The sequence below is a fragment of the Bufo bufo genome, chromosome 1 (genome assembly GCF_905171765.1).
Source record: "Bufo bufo chromosome 1, aBufBuf1.1, whole genome shotgun sequence".
NCBI classification, from domain to species: Eukaryota; Metazoa; Chordata; class Amphibia; order Anura; family Bufonidae; genus Bufo; species Bufo bufo.
The window spans coordinates 679,211,303-679,229,499 of NC_053389.1; the positions used below are offsets into that span (position 1 = coordinate 679,211,303).

At 41.2% G+C, this 18,197-nt stretch overlaps 1 protein-coding gene across 1 annotated transcript in view; it reads left to right on the forward strand.

Annotated features, from left to right (window-relative positions):
• Positions 1–18,197, forward strand: part of FES (FES proto-oncogene, tyrosine kinase) — a 167,045-nt gene that overhangs the window by 100,322 nt on the left and 48,526 nt on the right. Inside the window, exons 11-12 of the mRNA XM_040414112.1 lie at positions 7,125–7,334; positions 8,869–8,991. Of these exons, the coding sequence (XP_040270046.1) occupies positions 7,125–7,334; positions 8,869–8,991 (333 nt within the window). The remainder of the gene's footprint in view (positions 1–7,124; positions 7,335–8,868; positions 8,992–18,197) is intronic.

The following is an 18,197-nucleotide window of genomic DNA, read 5'->3' on the forward strand; positions in this document are numbered from 1 at the left end:
AAAGGAGAATACTAAAGATTGAAGTGAAAACGGTGGCAGGTCTGATGTCGGTTTATAATGTGTATGCCCCTAACACTTCCCAAAGTTAATTTTATAAAAACTTAGAGTCTAAAGTCCTTAAAGACGGTCGAAAGCAGATATTAGTGGCTGGTGACTTTAACACAGTTCATAATAGCCTGGAAGATAGACAGCACCATAGGGCTAAACCCAAGCAGAGGGATAAACTGTGTCACACACTTACATCATTTCTTGAAACAACAGGGTTAAAAGACACTTGGAGATTTTTTCACCCCACAGATAGGGAATATACACATTACTCCCATGCTCAACTCTCGTGGTCAAGAATAGATTACCAACTAACATCTCCCAACTTACTATCGAGAGTAATGCAGACAGAGATAGCAGATCTACTAATATCAGTGATGATAGCCATAGCAGATTATTCCCCAAAAGGGACCGACTATATCTGGTGCGTTCCAGGGTGTATAGCCACTGAGGAGGAATTTCTCAAGTACCTGAAAGGGTTGTCGTGGGAATTTACACAATTTAACCCAGATCATGAGCAAAATCCCGAGCTGCATTGGGAGACTGTGAAAGCAGTTCTGAGAGGTCGCATAATAGAATATATGACAACACGGAAAAAGGAAATAATAAAAATATGAAGTCAGCTAGGGCTAAAGTACAGGAGGCTTATACAGCCTTTCTAAATGACCCACAGGAATCAAACAAGGTATATTGGGTTTGGGGATTCGCTCTGGTAGACAGGACAAGCAGACGCAGTATAGAGGCAAAGACCAGTTTGTAACTCAAAAACTTTAGTGTTTTATTCACATTTATGGCAGTTTTAGTGTTTGTTCACACCTAGACAGTTCATACAGCAAAAGATTCACCTGTTATCCTAGATGTTAGTTCACACCCGATCGGCATTGCTCAGGACAGAGCAGACCTCCCAAACTCAGGCCTCCAGCCTAGCACACGGCTCAGATACCAATCCAGCGATTGCCAGAGCTCCTCTGTCAGAGAGAGAGGTAATTACCACCAGCTGACACTGCTGGCTGGGTGTTTTATATAGGACAGTCAAGACCTGGCCTGGAACGCGGGGAGTAGTCACCCACCCAGCACTTTGACTACTCCCAGTAAGAGCCGTCCCGGATCAGCTATTACAGCTATACTAAATAGCAAGGTGTCAAACAGCAACTGCTGCAGACACATGAAAACTGGCTCTTACTCCACCAAGGCCATGAACCTCGGTGACACATACCTTCCGTCAACAACTGCCTCTTGCGCCTTCCTACATGGGTTACAGCTAAGCATAATTTTGATTACTATGCCGAATGTCGTAAAAGGATCTATGCGGACCAAAGGTCAGCAGATCTATTTAAAAATGGCAACAAGGTGGGGAAAATTTTAGCCAACTTGGTGCGACCTCGGCACAAACAGATGCAGCCGTACTTCCTAAAAGATGATACAGGAGATTTACATAATGACCCGAGTTGTGGAAATATCCAGGACACATTTTCAATCATTATATGCCCAAGACTCTTATGATGGGGTTAGAGCAAAAGAATTGCTGGATAAAATAAAGATACCGCGTATAGCGGAAGACTCCTTGTCTATACTAAATGCACCGATAACCTTGGAAGAACTAAAAGCCACAATCAAAACCCTCCACAATGGAAAGTAGCCGGGCCCAGACAGGTATTTGACAGAGTTTTCTAAGGGAATGGGGGAGGAAATAGCACCCACATTGACAGCTTTGTTAAATTTCATCATGAAAGGAGAGAGCAGCTTGCCCTCGGGAAAGGTAGCTTACATTAAAGTACTCCGGAAACAAGAAAAGGATCTAACTCACCCTGGTTCATATAGACCAATATCACTTATCAACCAAGATCTAAAGTTACTGTCCAAACTTCTGGCTAACAGGTTAGCCCTTTATTTATCAGATCTTATAGGAGGTCATCAAGTAGGCTTTGTAAAAGGATGCTCCGCAGTAACTAATATAAGGAAAGTTCTGACAGCTTTAGATGGTCAAAAGGGGTAGATAAGAAATATAACCAGCCACTCCTGGCGATAGACGCCAAAAAGACGTTTGACAATGTCAGCTGGAAATGGCTCGGAGCAGTTTTAGATAATATGGGTATAGTGGGATCTTTCCGAACTTATCTGGGAGTTTTATATTTAAAAAAACAAGCAAGAGTTAACTTACCAGGTTTCCTGTCAGGAACAATAGAACTGAGAAAGGAGACAGGGGTGCCTATTATCCCCCCTATTGTTAAATATAGTCCTTGAACCTTTGGCTCAAATGATGCTACAATCTAATGTATATGAGGGGATTGGGGTGGGTAGGAAAGAAATAAAACTCACATGTTTTGCAGATGACCTCCTCATATTTTTGACGATTCCAGACCTACATTTGAAACCGATATTAGATACCTTGATCCATTATGGCTCAGTAACTGGTTATAAAATAAATGTAAGCAAAAGCCAACTGCTATTTCTACAAGGACACAGGCTTCAATCTCCCTTGCACTACCAAGTGGAAGTAGCCCACGATCACATAACATATTTAGGGATTAAAATAGGACGAAGTCCTTCATCTCTGTATAAACTGAACTACCCCCAATAGTCCAGAAAATAGAGCGTGAATTGGAAACATGGATGAGCCTACCATTATCATGGTGTGGAAGAGCTCACCATATAAAGATGGTCAGCTTCTCCAGACTATTATACCCAATGCAGACGAACCCGTTATTACTACGTCATGTGGATAAATAAGGATACAGTCAGCATTCACCTCTTTTTTTTTTTTTATGAAAATAGAAAAGGCCCGTATAGCATATTCGAAACTCAGCATGCTGAAATGAGAAGGGGGTCTTCAACTACCCAATATTAGGAACTATAATTTAGCGGCCCTGTTTAGGCATGCAAGGGACTGGATACGGGGTACATCCTATTTCTCAGCTGAAGCTCTAGAAAGGAAGATGGTTTACCCTTTGGAATTTCCTACAATGTTACACACTAGATTTGGGGACATCCCGGGGAATATCAAAAACTAAATTCTTTTTGGGGACAATTAGGAAACTATACAAACTACCAATTTACTTATCCCCAAAACTGCCATTATGGTCTTTGCCGGCTTTTCCTCAAAGCCAACAGAATAAAATGTACAGGTTTTGGAGAGAAAAAGGGATTAAAACATTACAAGATATACTGACCACATCAGGACACCAAATTTTGTCCTGGGAAGACTTCCAGGATAAATATCATTTGGCACCATCACATTATCACCCATTTCAGCAAATAAAATCATTTTGCAACTCATAGTCGGTAAAGCTGGGAGACCATAATAGACTGATATGGATTGAGGCTCTGTTGGGCACCGATAACAGTATTGCTGCGCTCTCAGAGTTATATAGAAAGATCCAAAACATACATTCCATAAGTCTAGTTAAAGGCGCCTTCGACATATGGGAATGGGAACTGGGGGATAGGGACCTATCACAAAAAATGAGGGATGGCCTGGATCTGATAAGACAAACAGTCACTAGCAAACAATGGCGAGAGACACAACTAAGGATAATGCACAAGGCCTTAATAGGGAAGCGCCAGCATACTATATCAGACAGTGTCCCAAATGTGATTTGCCGAGGACGGGTCTTCTGCATGGGATAAAGAAATAGGGAATATGAAACAGTTATTATATAGAGAGAGATTAAATACAAAGCGCGATAAAGAAAAAGCCACAGACAGATATATAAAAACAAAAATCGAAAGTTTATTGAAATTTCATTGACAGATGTGGAAATTAAGGAATTGATATTCCCCTTTATACAAACACGTGGAGCCCCAAATGAGAGGAACTCTGGGTAAACTAAACCTATAGGAAGATATGACAATAGAGATGTCATAAATTGTCCAAATAAGATATATGGTAGTCAACGTGGAGCTACGTTGTTCGTTTTGCTAGAATTAAGGGGGGAAGAAGTTTGGGGGAGGTTTGGGTGATGGGGGAATGAAAAACTGATCTGGAGACTGAGATGATCATATGGCAATGTTATGGCAGATGTGGTTGTAATGACATTCTGTATTTGTACTGTATTTTCCTCTGGATCATAATAAAAAAATAAAAAAATAAAAACAGGTTTAGCATGTCACCAACAGATTGTTTAGGGTCTGCACAAAAGAGGTCTAGATACTGAACAGCTGTTAACCTTAACAATGCAAGCCATGGCCTACAGGCTATCAACACCAGTGTTTCTGGAAACATGGGCCTGTATCAACCAGTCGGATGAAGAGTTGATAAGAGTTGATAGGGAATTTACTACACTTCCCTCTACAATTGTACAGTTTTATAAAGCTAGGATTGCTAGGCAGTCCATGAGTCATGCTACTGAAGGCAATTTCCTCATTTTTCTATCTCATGTACAGCTATTTATCCTTCCTGTAGGTTGTAGATTAACACATTTCAAAGCAGAAGTGGTTAAATATATTTTTCATTTTAACTTGCTGCTCAAAAGCTCATTGTTACTAAGTACTGATAAAGACTGAATGTCCAGAACAGTTAGAATTTATGTATTAGACTTTTGCCTGTTGAAATATTACTTTTTGATGAAAGTGCAGACGGACATAAACCTGCTGGGATGAACAGGCAACAGCGATTTTGAAATTGTGCACTACTGGTCGGTTGTTGAATTAGTTTTCTTCTAGTAACAAAAAGGGATGAGCTCTTAACAAGCTCTGCCTCTAATGCCACCAGATGTAAGGCAGCTATCCTATAAGTCAGTGTTCAGCTCTTTAAATAAGCCTTGAGACATGACTCGGATATTAAATAAGCCAGCACCTCATCTCCAGACAGCTGTTTCGGGGTGATTGCCCCTCATCAGTGCAGAGCAGAGAGTACTGGCTTATTTGGGTGAGAGGCCTGCCAGGATTTGGGGGGTACTATCTCTCCTTGGGGAGAGAGCTCATGCCGATTTTCTTCTAATACAAACAGACAAATGTATGAGCCACAAATAGTACATGATTTGACAGCAGTTCAACAGAAATAGAGGCGAGCACTGCACCCTAATGGTCATCTAAGCTATTGCGCACTGTCTTGTTTACGTAGAATAAAGGGAAATTCCATTCAAAATGCTAAACTCTGTTCTGAACTCCACAGAAGTCTCCTATATCTTCAAACATTTACCTATTGGCGTATACTAAGTGCCTTGTGACTTCCAACCAGTGGAAAATTACTTGGAAAAGTTTGTTAGCCTAAAATAGTCTCAGACTGAAGACAACTTGCATATTGCTGATTCAGTCTCTTTATTACATGGTAAAAGTGATACTACAAGAAAATTTAGACTAGAACCTTCAGAATCACAGGTGCATATCCTTGAAGCAAACATAATTACAAAAAAACAAGATGGCTGCACACCATTATACATACAAACAATAGAGCTGAGAAATGGGGGTCATTCCAGATAAAAGTGGTACAATACCGACTATAAATGAGTTAATGGAAGCTCTTAGCCTGAATATTGTAGGCTTAAGTAAGTCCAAAGAGAGGCAGTATATTTAGTGTTAGGGACCCATCTGCGGAAGCCACCTTGACGCCTGGTAGATGGGCCCAACACATGTTTGAGCAAATATGTTCACTAAGAGCTTCCATTAACTCATTTATAGTCGGTATTGTACCAACGGAACGGAAAAATTGCTATTTACCAAGGGCAAAATGTGATGGTAAATTGAGGAAGGAGCAAGTTTGTGCCAGAAAAAAAAATTAGAAAAAGAATACTGAAAAAAAAAGTATGAAAAGTTTAAAATCTTGGACTGCCCGACAGTCCCCCTTCATTAGATGTCAGGGATCAAGCAAGATTTATTTCAAGTTCCCCAACTATTTGTCCCACTCCCCACTGTAAGTGTGCATGTTTATGATGAGACTGGGAGAAAGAGTTGTCAGCTGCATGTTCAACCAACAACTATCACTTCTGTATGGTCAACTTCAAGACAGACTTATGCCTGTACAAAAGAGGAAATGCTATTTTTGGGCCCGTCATCCATGTTTTATGTCAAGACGAAATGTACTGTAATTTTCACAGTAATAAAAAAGCTGCAGAAATCTGTAACGTACATGTGCATGAGATTTTTACAAACACAATTCATATGTATAGGACAGGATTCTTCAGCCATAATTTCTGCAACACATTTGTCAGATGTGAACGTATCGGTACTTTTCTTACAATAAGTGGATTTAGATCCTTAAAGGAGTATTCTCATCTTAGGCAATGGGGGCATATCGCTAGGATGCCCCCATTTCATGGGGTCCGTCCACCACCAAGCGCTAATCCCCGCCTCTCCCATAGAAGTGAATGGGAGCGTGCTGCGTATGCGCGGCCCATGCTCACATTCATTTCTATGGGGCAGACACTCGGCGACCCCATTGAAATGAATGTAGGGTGGCTGCGCATGCGCAGTGCGCTTTCCTTCACTTTCGGGGCTCCATTCTCGATGTAGGGAGAGATAGCTGTCAGTCGCACAATCCTGTGCTCAACAGCTATTGAATGTGTATGGCTGCCCTAAGGCTGGCCTGTAATTGTGTTCATTGAGTTAGATTAATGTACTTATATGTAAATATATATATTTTCTGAAAAGGAGCATATCTCAATTCTCAAGTCTAAGATCTCATCAGAAAGATTAAAATGCAGAAGATAGGTTAGAGTAAAAATAAATAAATCTTGTACAACTCTCATCTTTAGATGCGCCCCAGGGAAACAATTATAAAATTAACATATATTTGCCAAAACATACAGTACCTTGCTGACTAATGGGCTATTGATTAGGTTGTTATATGTTTTCTCTTTTGTCTGCTTATACTAAGGCCCATCACATGCACCCCTCTCCCTATTCCTCTTATTCCGGCTCTTGCACTAATTTGTTTGCAAATTCCAAGCAAATGATATTGCTCATAATGTAATATCCCTATACTAGATTTACCTAAAATATTACAAATATTTTCGTGTATTTTAGTGTGTTTTGTGCATTGTAATTTCTTCTGGTGACTTTTTTTGAGGTTATTAGTCATGAAATGATTGAATAATAGGTGGAAGTGATCATAATGCTTTCATGTCATTCATTTTGTGCAGCTACCACCACTTTTACCATTGGTTCCGGAAGTCCAGAAGCCGCTATGTCAACAGAACTGGTACCATGGGGCCATTCCACGATCTGAGGTCCTAGGATTGTTAACAAACAATGGGGATTTCCTTATTCGTGAAAGCCAAGGGAAGCAAGAATATGTGCTGTCTGTACTGTGGGACGGACAGCCGAGACATTTCATCATTCAGTGTATTGATGTAAGTCTCTAGTTTTACGCAACATGTGGTTAAACACGTCATTTCATAATTTCAGTGATTTCACAAGGATTTTTTAGCCTTTTTACTTGAAGTCTACAGTTCATATGTAGAGTTACCAGAGTATCTTGGTCAATGTCTACTTAAAGTGGACTGAAAAAAAATAGCCCTTGGCCAAAGTTATGGTTCTCAAAGCACCAATAACATTGACATATGTGATTGGAAACCTGCCATAAATATCTTTTTAGCTTATTAATCATTCAGTAAATTGCCTACTGTTTGTACAATAAAGTTTAATAGAAAACTGTCACCTCGGATACGCAGTTTAAACTGCCCACAGTACCTTATTCATGTGCTTATGAAGCTCTGGAAGTAGTTTTTGTTGCGGTTTTCTAATCAGTAAATGCACCAAAAATCCACCTTTAAAGAGGACCTTTCACTGGTCCTGACTAGAGATGAGCGAATTTCATATTTTGAAATTTGTTTGCGCTTTGTTTGTTGGTAAAAGTAGAATTGCGTTATGGATTTTGTTACCACGGACCATAACGCAATTCTATGACAGAATTCATAACAGAATGCCTTTAGAAATCTATGGGCTGCAAATCGGATCCTTCCCGTTTCCATTATGCAGGGGAGTCCTCTCCATTTCAGTTATGCAGGGGAGTCCTCTCCTGCATAACGGAAACGGGACAGATCCGTTATGCAGGCCATAGACTTCTATTATGACAGAATGAATAAAGGAATGCCTCTAAAGGCATTCCGTTATGCATTCCATCATAGAATTGCGTTATAGTCCGTGGTAACAGAATCCATAACGCAATTCTGCTTTTACCACCAAACGAAGCGTGCAAGAATTTCATAACATTAAATTCGCTCATCTTTAGTCCTGACGTTATAATATTAGTATATATTTTTTTCAGATCGGCTGCTCTGTTCCCCCTCTTCCCTCTTTTCCCCCATTCACTTTTGCCGCCCAAGTATGCTAATTAGTAGCATCGGTACAGGGTAGTGGAGACGCCCGTGTTTCTCTAGGGGCGTCTCCTTCTCCCTGGCTGTGAGCTGTCCAATCGCAGCGGAGAGCATCACAGCCAGAAAAAAAAGCTCACCTTCTCCCTGGCTATGATGCACTCCGCTGCGACTGGACAGCTCACAGCCAGGGAGAAGGAGACGCCCCTAGAGAAACCCGGCCGTCTCCACCGCCCTGTATTGATGCTACTAATTAGCATACAGGGCGGCAAATGTGAATGGGGGGCACAGCGGGGGAACAGAGCAGCCAATCTGAAAAAAAATCTACTCATCATGCCCTACACTACCAGGTACTAATATTGTAACGTCAGGACAATTCTTTGTTCCCCTACACTTTATTCTTTGTTCCCCTACATGGAAATGAGTCTTTTCAAGTCAAGGAGGCCAATGTTTTCCTCCTTCGAACCAAGGTCAAGGATTAGTATACATTTATTATTATTATTATTATAATATATTATTACATATATATGAAATCAAATATTGGCTTTTCTTTTTTATCTACTCTTAAAAGAACCTGTACAGACTGGAAGGAGAAGCTTTTCCTACTATCCCATTGCTAATAGACTATTTTCTCAAGACTAAGCAAATGATCACCAAGAAGAGTGGTGTTATATTAGGAAGAGCCATTGTAAAGGTAATAAGAAAATATTATTAATAGAGTAAATGCATCTATAAATCTGCAAATGGAAATGTCACCTTTCTTTGGCACGTTGTAAAGTTAGCATGAATGGCAATGTGATGGGCCATACCTCATTCAGTTTGGTAATGTTCTAGTACTTATGTAAATGAAGGTATCTGTAGATAATTTATTAAGAAACATTCGTCTAAGTGATGAGTGATATTTTGTCATGTGTCAGTTGTAAAGTTAGATATTTCAGTATATAAATGGGTCTGCTCAACAAGACAACCTCATTGTAAAATTAAAGGGGTTCTGCAGTTTGTCTAAACTGATGATCTATCTTCTGGATAGATCATCAGCATCTGATGAGCGGGGGTCCTTCAGCTGTTTGAGATGTCAGCGGTGCTCCAGTAGCGCCGCGGCCTTCTCACTGTTTACCGCAGGCCCAGTGACGTCACGACTAGTATCAACTGGCCTGGGCGCGGCTAGGCTCCATTCAAGTGAACAGAGCTTAGCCCCGCCCAAGCCAGTTGATACTAGTCGTGACGTCACTGGGCTTGCAGTAAACAGTGAGAAGGCTGCGGAGCTCCTGGAGCGCCGCTAACTTCTCAAACAGCTGATCGGCGGGGGACCTGGGTGTCGGACCCCTGCCGATCAGATGCTGATGATCTAAACAAACTGCAGAACCCCTTTAAGTCCAACTACTGAACATGCTGGTGATCAGCTGTTATCAGTTTCCATTTTGTTGTAAATTTTAGCCATCCATACACTTATTTATAGTGGCCACCACACGGAAAAGGTGGTATTAAGGGGACACTTCTGTCAGAAAGGGGTATTTTTCAAAGAATGTTGCCTATTTTACTTTTTCATTTCGGCGGTGATATGGACAATGGAAAATTGTTATACAAAATATTGTCCTTCTGTAGGAGTCAGCTCAGAAAGATAAAACTCCTATATAGATAGGGATCCCATTGTTAGGGCTGTGTTACACAGGCCGATTTTTTTTTACCAATAATCGCTAACGAGCGCTCACATGAACGCTCGTTAGAGATCATCTTGCAGTCTAATACTGCCGCCGATTGCCCGATGAACGAGCAAACACAGATGACCAAAGAAGAGCATTGTGCTTATAAATGTGTATATAATATTTGACGCTCTAAGTGACTAAGTGAGGATGTTTGCTGTGCTAGAAGTCCAAACAAAGGAGGAAGCTAAAGAGCCTGGACACGAAATAGAAAACATGTAGTGACCTCAAAATTATATCCTGAAAACTATCCACCCATTATTATTTTTTTGTAACAAACAATAATGTAGAATATTCACATATTGGCTGTTAAAGGGGTTGTGTAGCCAGGACATATTGATGACCTGTCCTGAGGACAGGTCATCAATATCTGATCATTGGGGTCTGACTCCCAGAACCCCCACCAATCAGCTGTTTGAAGAGGAGGTGGAGCTCATATGAGCACTGCTTTGTCTTCAAAATTACAATGCGCATCGTCTCACTTGCAGTGACTGTGCAGTGTAATTACAAGTGCTCGTCCCATTCAAGTGAATGGCGCAAGTACTTGTAATTATACTGCGCCGCTAAGACGTCAGAGACAACACTCCTCTTTAAACAGCTGATCGGTAGGGGTGCTGGGATTCAAATCCCCACTGATCAGATATTGATGACCTATCCTGAGGATAGTGTCCAAATAACAATGTTACCGCACACCTTATGATTTAAAGGTGCTTGCAAAAAGGTCTCTTCAGCCCAATTCCTCAGGATAGGTCATCAAAATGTATTGGCTGCACAACCCCTTTAATATTGTGATTTAAATATTTTGGTAGTGTCCCTTTAAAGGTTATGGGCACTTTTGTATCACTTGATTATTATTATTATCATCATATTGCATGTATTTTGTGTTAAAAAAAAATAATGGGGTTTAATTAAAAAAATATTATTCATTTGGCTTCTACAGCTGCCTGCAGGAAGCACTTCTGGAATGAATTTGTCTTACGGGGCTCAGATGACAGCGCCTTTCTGACTTCTATTTATAGATCTTATAACTTGATTTATGACCCAATCAAAGGTGAAATTTGATTTGGTCATAAATCAGTTTAGTGGGGACAATGACAGATGGCTATATATACAATATAATAACATAAAAAGTGGATGTTAATGTCACAAGGAGTAAATTCCTCCAAAAATTTTTGATTTCCTCGTACAGCTCTCAATTTGTTTATGCTATCCATGACAATTCACTAGCAAGTAATAGCTGTTTTTTCTATTTGAAAATTAGCTATTCTCTACTATAGCTGTTGCTAAATTTTCCAGTAGATCTATTAAAACAGAATCAGGGAAAATACTTTCTAATTTCTCATTGACTTGGTATGCTAGATTCACTTCTTCCATTTTACTGACAGCTGTTAGAGCCTTTAACAAATTGCCATCGAGTGCGGAAATGTCTCATTGTGCTTTAATATGGGTGAGATCACATTCTTCTTACAACTGTGGTTCACATCACTAGGCTGGATATGTCACAAAAATGTATTGGTTGCAAAGGGAAATCTCAAAATGATTTAAAGACATGCAGATGTGATTAAATGCGAACTATATTTTACATGTGGGTGAGACAGATTAACTTGAGTGCAGTGGATTTAGTACAGACATATATTTATTAATGGTTTCTGTTCATTAACAAAAAAAAGCCCTTAAAGCATTAATATCAGCAGAGACATACTATAAATGTTAATTATTGAACCATTTGCAGATATCTACATTTCTTATGTCCCAAGGAAAGTAACTTCCATTAGTTTTTTTTTTGTATGTTGTTTTACCGTTGTCCCTCAAGATACAATGGACTACAATATTTTCAAATTACAGTGGTCTTTCCTGGGCCAATTTAAGTTAGACTCAACATACAATGCCTCAGACACTGCAGATCTGTGGTTCATATGATTGACTGGAAGATTTCACTGGTAGTAGCTCCTCTTTACAATACAGTGCATTACAATGTGTCATGTATCGCCTTCTATTTGTGCCAAGATGAGTTGCTTCTTTGGATGTCAGGTGAGGGAAGCTCTATTTTATTATTTTTTTAATCCCTTAAGGACCCATGACGTACATGTACGTCATATCTGGCCGTGATTTCAGGACCGGTGACGTACATGTACGTCATGCTGATCGAGCGGGTGCAGGAGCTGCGCCCTGCCCGAGCAGCTGCAGGTGTCCGGCAGTCACTGATAGCTGGACCCCTGCTGTATGCGCCGGCATCGGTGAAAAAACCGATGCCGGCGCATTAACCCTCACACTGCCGCGGTCGGCGCTGACCGCGGCACGTGCGGGATCCTGCCGGGTGCGGGGTGGTCATCGGGTCTCCGCGCTGCTGTGATGGGGACCCGATGGCAGGGAAGGCAGCCCGATGCCTTCCTTAGGCATCGTGGCTGCCTTCCATGACAGCCTGTGAGATCCATCCCCCTGGATCTCACAGGCAGGAAGCTGTAAGTGTATTACACCGTGTAATACACTTACAGCCAATGCATTACAATACAGAAGTTGTATTACAAAGTTGAAGTCCCAGAGTGGGATAAAAAAGAAAGTGAAAAAAGAAGTAAAAAAAAAAGTTTTACAAAAATAATTTAAAGTTTCAAGTAAAAAAAAAATGCGTCCTTTTCACAAAATAAAGTAATAATAAAAAAAAAAATAGGGAAAAAAAGAGAAATAGACATATTAAGTATCGCCGCATCCATATCGACTGGCTCTATAAAAATATCACATGACCTAACCCCTCGAATGAACACCGTCAAAAAAATTAAATAAAAACTGTGCTAAAAAAATACTTTTGTCACCTTACATCACTAAAAGTGCAACACCAAGCAATCAAAAAGGCGTATGCCCTCCAAAATAGTACCAATCTAACTGTCACCTCATCTCGCAAAAAATGAGGCCATACCTAAGACAATTGCCCAAAAAATAAAAATAAATATGTCTCAGACTATGGAGACACTAAAACATGATTTTTTTTGTTTTAAAAAATGCTTTTATACCCACCATTTTTCAACAAAAAACTGTGGGCTAACCTTTTAGTCTCAGCGAAGGCGATGATCCCCCTCTATTGGAAGAATACAAACACACCTCCTATCTCGCACTGGATACAAAAGGTCACTCAAATATCCCGCATGGAATAACTTAGTTATATTACCTCACACAATCTCCCAACTTACCACAAAATTTGGGGGAAATGGACAGAGATCTCACATGAGCTAACAATGACTTACATGGTGATTTAACCAAACACACACATAGAATAGGTCGCGATGCCTGTGCAGAGTCCTGGACCCCTGGAGGTAAGACATTTTAGCCTTGCGTTTCCTCTTAGTTTAGAGGACATAGGCGACCTGTTTTATCTCAACATTCCAAAAAGTTGTCTTATGTTTGATCTAATGGCTGTACGTGGACGCAGTGATTTAGGATATATTAAGGTAATACATATATCCTTCAAAGTGTTTGAGAAGCGGTTATCCTAGCCCTTATTTTGTCTAGATTTCTTTGATATTATCCTCAAATTGTGATTAATATAGACATGTTGCTCTGGTCTTCATGTTTCAGACTGCTTTCAAAAATTGTTGTATATGTTCTATGAATATGTCTTTGTTTCTGGCTTATACAATAAACAGAAATTATAAAACAAAAAATGCTTTTATTGTGTTAAATGTAAAAAAAGTTGACATATTAGGTATCACCATGTCTGTAAGAACCTGCTCTATAAAAATACAATCGCCAAAAAAACAAACATTATTATAATTTTTTTTGTTTCAAAAATGATATTACTGTGTAAAACTTAAATAAATAAAAGAAAGTATAAAGGGGATATAAAAAGTCTACACACCCCTGTTAAAATGTCCGGTTTCTGTGATGTAAAATAATGAGACAAAGATAAATCATTTCAGAACTTTTTCCACCTTTAATGTGACCTATAAACTGTAGCACTCAATTGAAAAACAAACTGAAATCTTTTAGGTGGAGGGAAGAAAACAAAAAAAAAAAAAATAATGTGGTTGCACAAATGTGGGATGTAGCTGTGTTCAGAATTAAGCAATCACATTCAAAATCATGTTAAATAGGAGTCAGCATACACCTGCCATCATTTAAAGTGCCTCTGATTAACCCCAAATAAAGTTCAGCTCCTCTATTGGTCTTTCCTGAAATTTTCATAGGCTACTTTCACACTGGCGTTTCTGGGTCCGCTTGTGAGATCCGTTTCAGGGATCTCACAAGCGGCCCAAAACGGATCAGTTTAGCCCTAATGCATTCTGAATGGATAAGGATCCGTTCAGAAGGCATCATTCTTTTATAGTTCACCTAGGGAACTATAGAAAGCAATCATTAGATTGCTTTAGTATTGGAGTTTATGAGAATTACACTATGGGGCACATTTATTAAGACCAGCGTTTTAGACGCTGATCCTAATAAAGCCCTAAGCTGGCGGTGGATCTGCCGAAGTTATGAAGAGGCTCCGGCCAATTCTAAATGTAAGACAGCTTCCGAAAGAGGCGTAGAAAATGGTAAATGAGACGGGCCTGCCGGCACTGGCCACTTTCCCATCCACAAGTTTAGACCTGGAGTGAGTTGGGCGAAGTCACAGACAGCGGTGTAATGCTAATATAGGCGTATTTCAGTATGCCAGAGGCAGGGGCTCCATAGGAACTAATGTGCAGCAGCCTCCTGTCACACAGGAGGACAGGGGCTGCTGCACACACACTCCGGCTCCCCAGATCTCTGCAAGGCATTGGGCCAAACTTGGAGCGGAATCTAAGTGTTCCCCTGGTCTTCACCCTTTATCCTGCTCCAGGATGCGTAAGCTGGTCTTAGCTGCAGGGGAGACACCAGGTCGCTACCGCAAGAATGGTCCTGGCTAAGTGGCAGCTGGCCGAGCAGGCCGGAACGCCCCGGTGCAAGCACTGGGGATACAGGCAGGTGGAGCAAGCTGTCGCTGGATGGAAGAAGCGCAGTCAGATGAAGAAGAGCTGAGATGGTGATTAAGCAGAGCTGGAGCTGTTAGAACAGCACAGCTGAATAGCTCAGGTGCAGCAGGTGTGACAAGCTGAACAGCAGACCGAGGCGTGGTGGACAATCGGAATCATACATTTTAGAGCAGCGAGGTACAGGAGGATCAGGCAGAGACGAGGTCAGGATACAGGCTAAGGTCGGAAGCAGGATAACAACACAGAAACAACAAGCTGGAACCTTCGCTGTAGAAAACTACAATATTGCTCAGGCATCACAGGAAGGGGGAAGCACCCTTATAAAGGTGGTGCCTGGCCGGGATTGGAGAGAAGGCGGAATCAGGGGCGTGCACGAACCCTTAAAGAAATAGGACGCGTGCGGCTCCTACAAGGTGCAACTGAAGCTGTCGCCGCCTGCGAAATCGGGTCCGGAGTCTGCAGCGGAGAGGAGGATCCTTGTGTGCAGTTCGACTGAGGTACATAGCAGGATGCGCTGTACGCTAGCGGCTGCCAACTGTCACATTTGGCCCTGCTCATCAACTCAATGTGGGAACTAAGTGTGGGACCATACCTGGACATTAGCAGTATGGAATATGTCTGAGTGGTGTAGAGTTGGTGTCACTCCCATAAAGTATAAAATACTTCTCTATACAGAGGATAAGCCAGCCAACCGTTGAAGCAGACAACAGCAAATATCTCAGTACGGCAAGAAAATAGCTGATGTATTCAGGAATGAGACACAGACTATTCATGAGTGAATCGATTCGTACACATCGATTTATTTGTATTTTTTTATCCAAACAAATTTTAAATATGTGAGGGAGCATTCCTCTACAGACAACTAACTAATGTGCTGACAGATTAACCCGTTCGCTACCAGCGCCATACGTATACGTATGGCTTAAATGCCAGCGCCGTAGTACTACAGCACGCTGATCGGGCGGGTCATTATAAAATAACCTATCAATCCTGATCCCGTCTGAAAATTATTGGTTTCCCTCTGTGTATTAACTGTACATTCATTATTATTTCTTATTTTATTTTTTATAATTTTGCACCTCTCCCACCTTATATCTGATCCATCTTTAGATGCATTCCCCCGTTCCTCTATGGATGTGTATCCCATTTGGAAACACATCTGCAATAGTATTTCTCCTATGATGGAGCGAAGGTCCTTACATTCCACTGTGGAACCTGGGTAGTTTATACCTACTCACCATAGGATAATCCCTTGCTCCAACCGGGAAGCAATGGTAGTAGGCCGGATGTTGGGCCTCCCTAGTGCGCGTCAGGCTGGAACGCATGGTTTGTGGTGCGCTCCCGGAGGAATGGAGGATATTGCACACCATTTTCCATCTGAGGTGGCCAGTGGATCTCGGCACAGTATTGCCTGTTTAGCCTAGTTAATCTAAGGTCTCTTGAAAAACCAGTATATCCTAGGCACTGGAAAAACCCGTCGGGACTTCTTTCTGAATTGGGGATCCGAGTAACAAGTTGGGCACAATTGACAGGGCTAAAGAGAGGGGCATTGAGGGCTTAGCCACGAGAAGTGGGGTCGGGTGCTTCGCTTGTAGGTAGGCGTAGTAAAGGGACAAACAGGGACAGGAGACCTAACTTCACTATGGACCCCACTCCCAAAAGCCTGAAAGTCCCTGAAGAAAATTGAATCTATGCCTACCATGCATGACAAGTGCCAGATTTAAGGGCTTGTTCACATGACCGTGTGAAGCCCGTGCCCGTATTGCGAACCACATTTGCGGATCCGCAATACACGGGTCCCATTCCATGGCCATTCCGCATCATGGATGCGGACCCATTCATTTCAATGGGTCCGCAAATCGGGAGATGCGGAACGGAACCATGGAACGGAACACTACTGAGGTACCGCAAAAAGATAGAGCTTGCTCTATCTTTTTGCGGAACGGAGGGATTGCGGACCCATTCAAGTGAATGGGGCCGCAATCCATATGCGGCTGCCACACGGCAGGTGCCCGTGCGTAGCGGACCGCAGTTTGCGGTCCCCAGTATGGGCACGGGCTTCACACGGTCATGTGAACAAGCCCTAAGAGTGTAAATATAGTGCTATTGATGTGGTGATTTATGGTTTACTTAAAAAAAAGGTATATTTTAATGAGGGGTAACTTTTGTCTAAAGTTAAAAATCTAACAAAACAGTGAAATTTTTAAATTTCACCTCCATTTTCCTTAAATTCTTGTGGAACACCTCAAGGGTTAACAAAGTTTGTAACATCAATTTTGAATAATTTGAGGGGTGTAGTTTCTAAAATGGGGTCATTTATGGGTGGTTTCTATTACGTAAGCCCCTCAAAATCACTTTACAACTGAATTGGTGCTTAAAAAATGCTTTTGGAAATTTTGGTGAAAATTAAAAAAATTGATTCTAAAATTTGAAGGCTTCTAACATCCTAAAAAAATAAAATGACATATACAAAATTATGCCAACATAAATCAGACATATAGGGAATGTTGATTGATAACTATTTTATGAGGTATCACTAACTGTCTTAAGAGTAGAGAAATTCAAATTTAGAAAATTGTGAATTTTTCAAAATTTTGGGTAAATTTTGGATTATTTTATAAATAAAGGTGAAATATATCGACTCAAATTTACCACTATCATGAAGTAAAATGTGTCACGAGAAAACCTTCTCAGAATGGCTTGGATAAGTAAAAGCGTTCCAAAGTTATTACCACATAAAGTGACGCATGTCAGATTTGCAAAAATCGGCCTGGGATTTAAGATGAAAAGTGGCTCAGTAGTAAAAGGGTTAATATGGCTCCACATCTCGCACAGCCATGATAATCTTGTGCATGCACCATTGATGCAAGCATCGGCACGTGCGCACATGACATGCCTAGTTAAATTAATCAGCGAATGTGCATGCACTTCTAAAATTTGTTTAGCAGCGCATGCTAATTTATTGATGCCAATTCGTTTAAGGCCTCATGCACACGACCGTAGTTATGGTCCGCATCTGAGCCGCAGTTTTTGCGGCTCGGATTCGGACCCATTCACTTCAATGGGCCCGCAAAAGATGCCGACAGCACTCCGTGTGCTGTCCGCATCAGTTGCTCCGTTCCGAGGCCCCGCAAAAACAATATAGCATGTCCTATTCTTGTTCGTTTTGCGGACAAGAATAGGCATGTCTACAATGGGCCACCCGTTCCGTTCCACAAATTGCGGAAGGCACACAGGCGGCTTCCATTTTT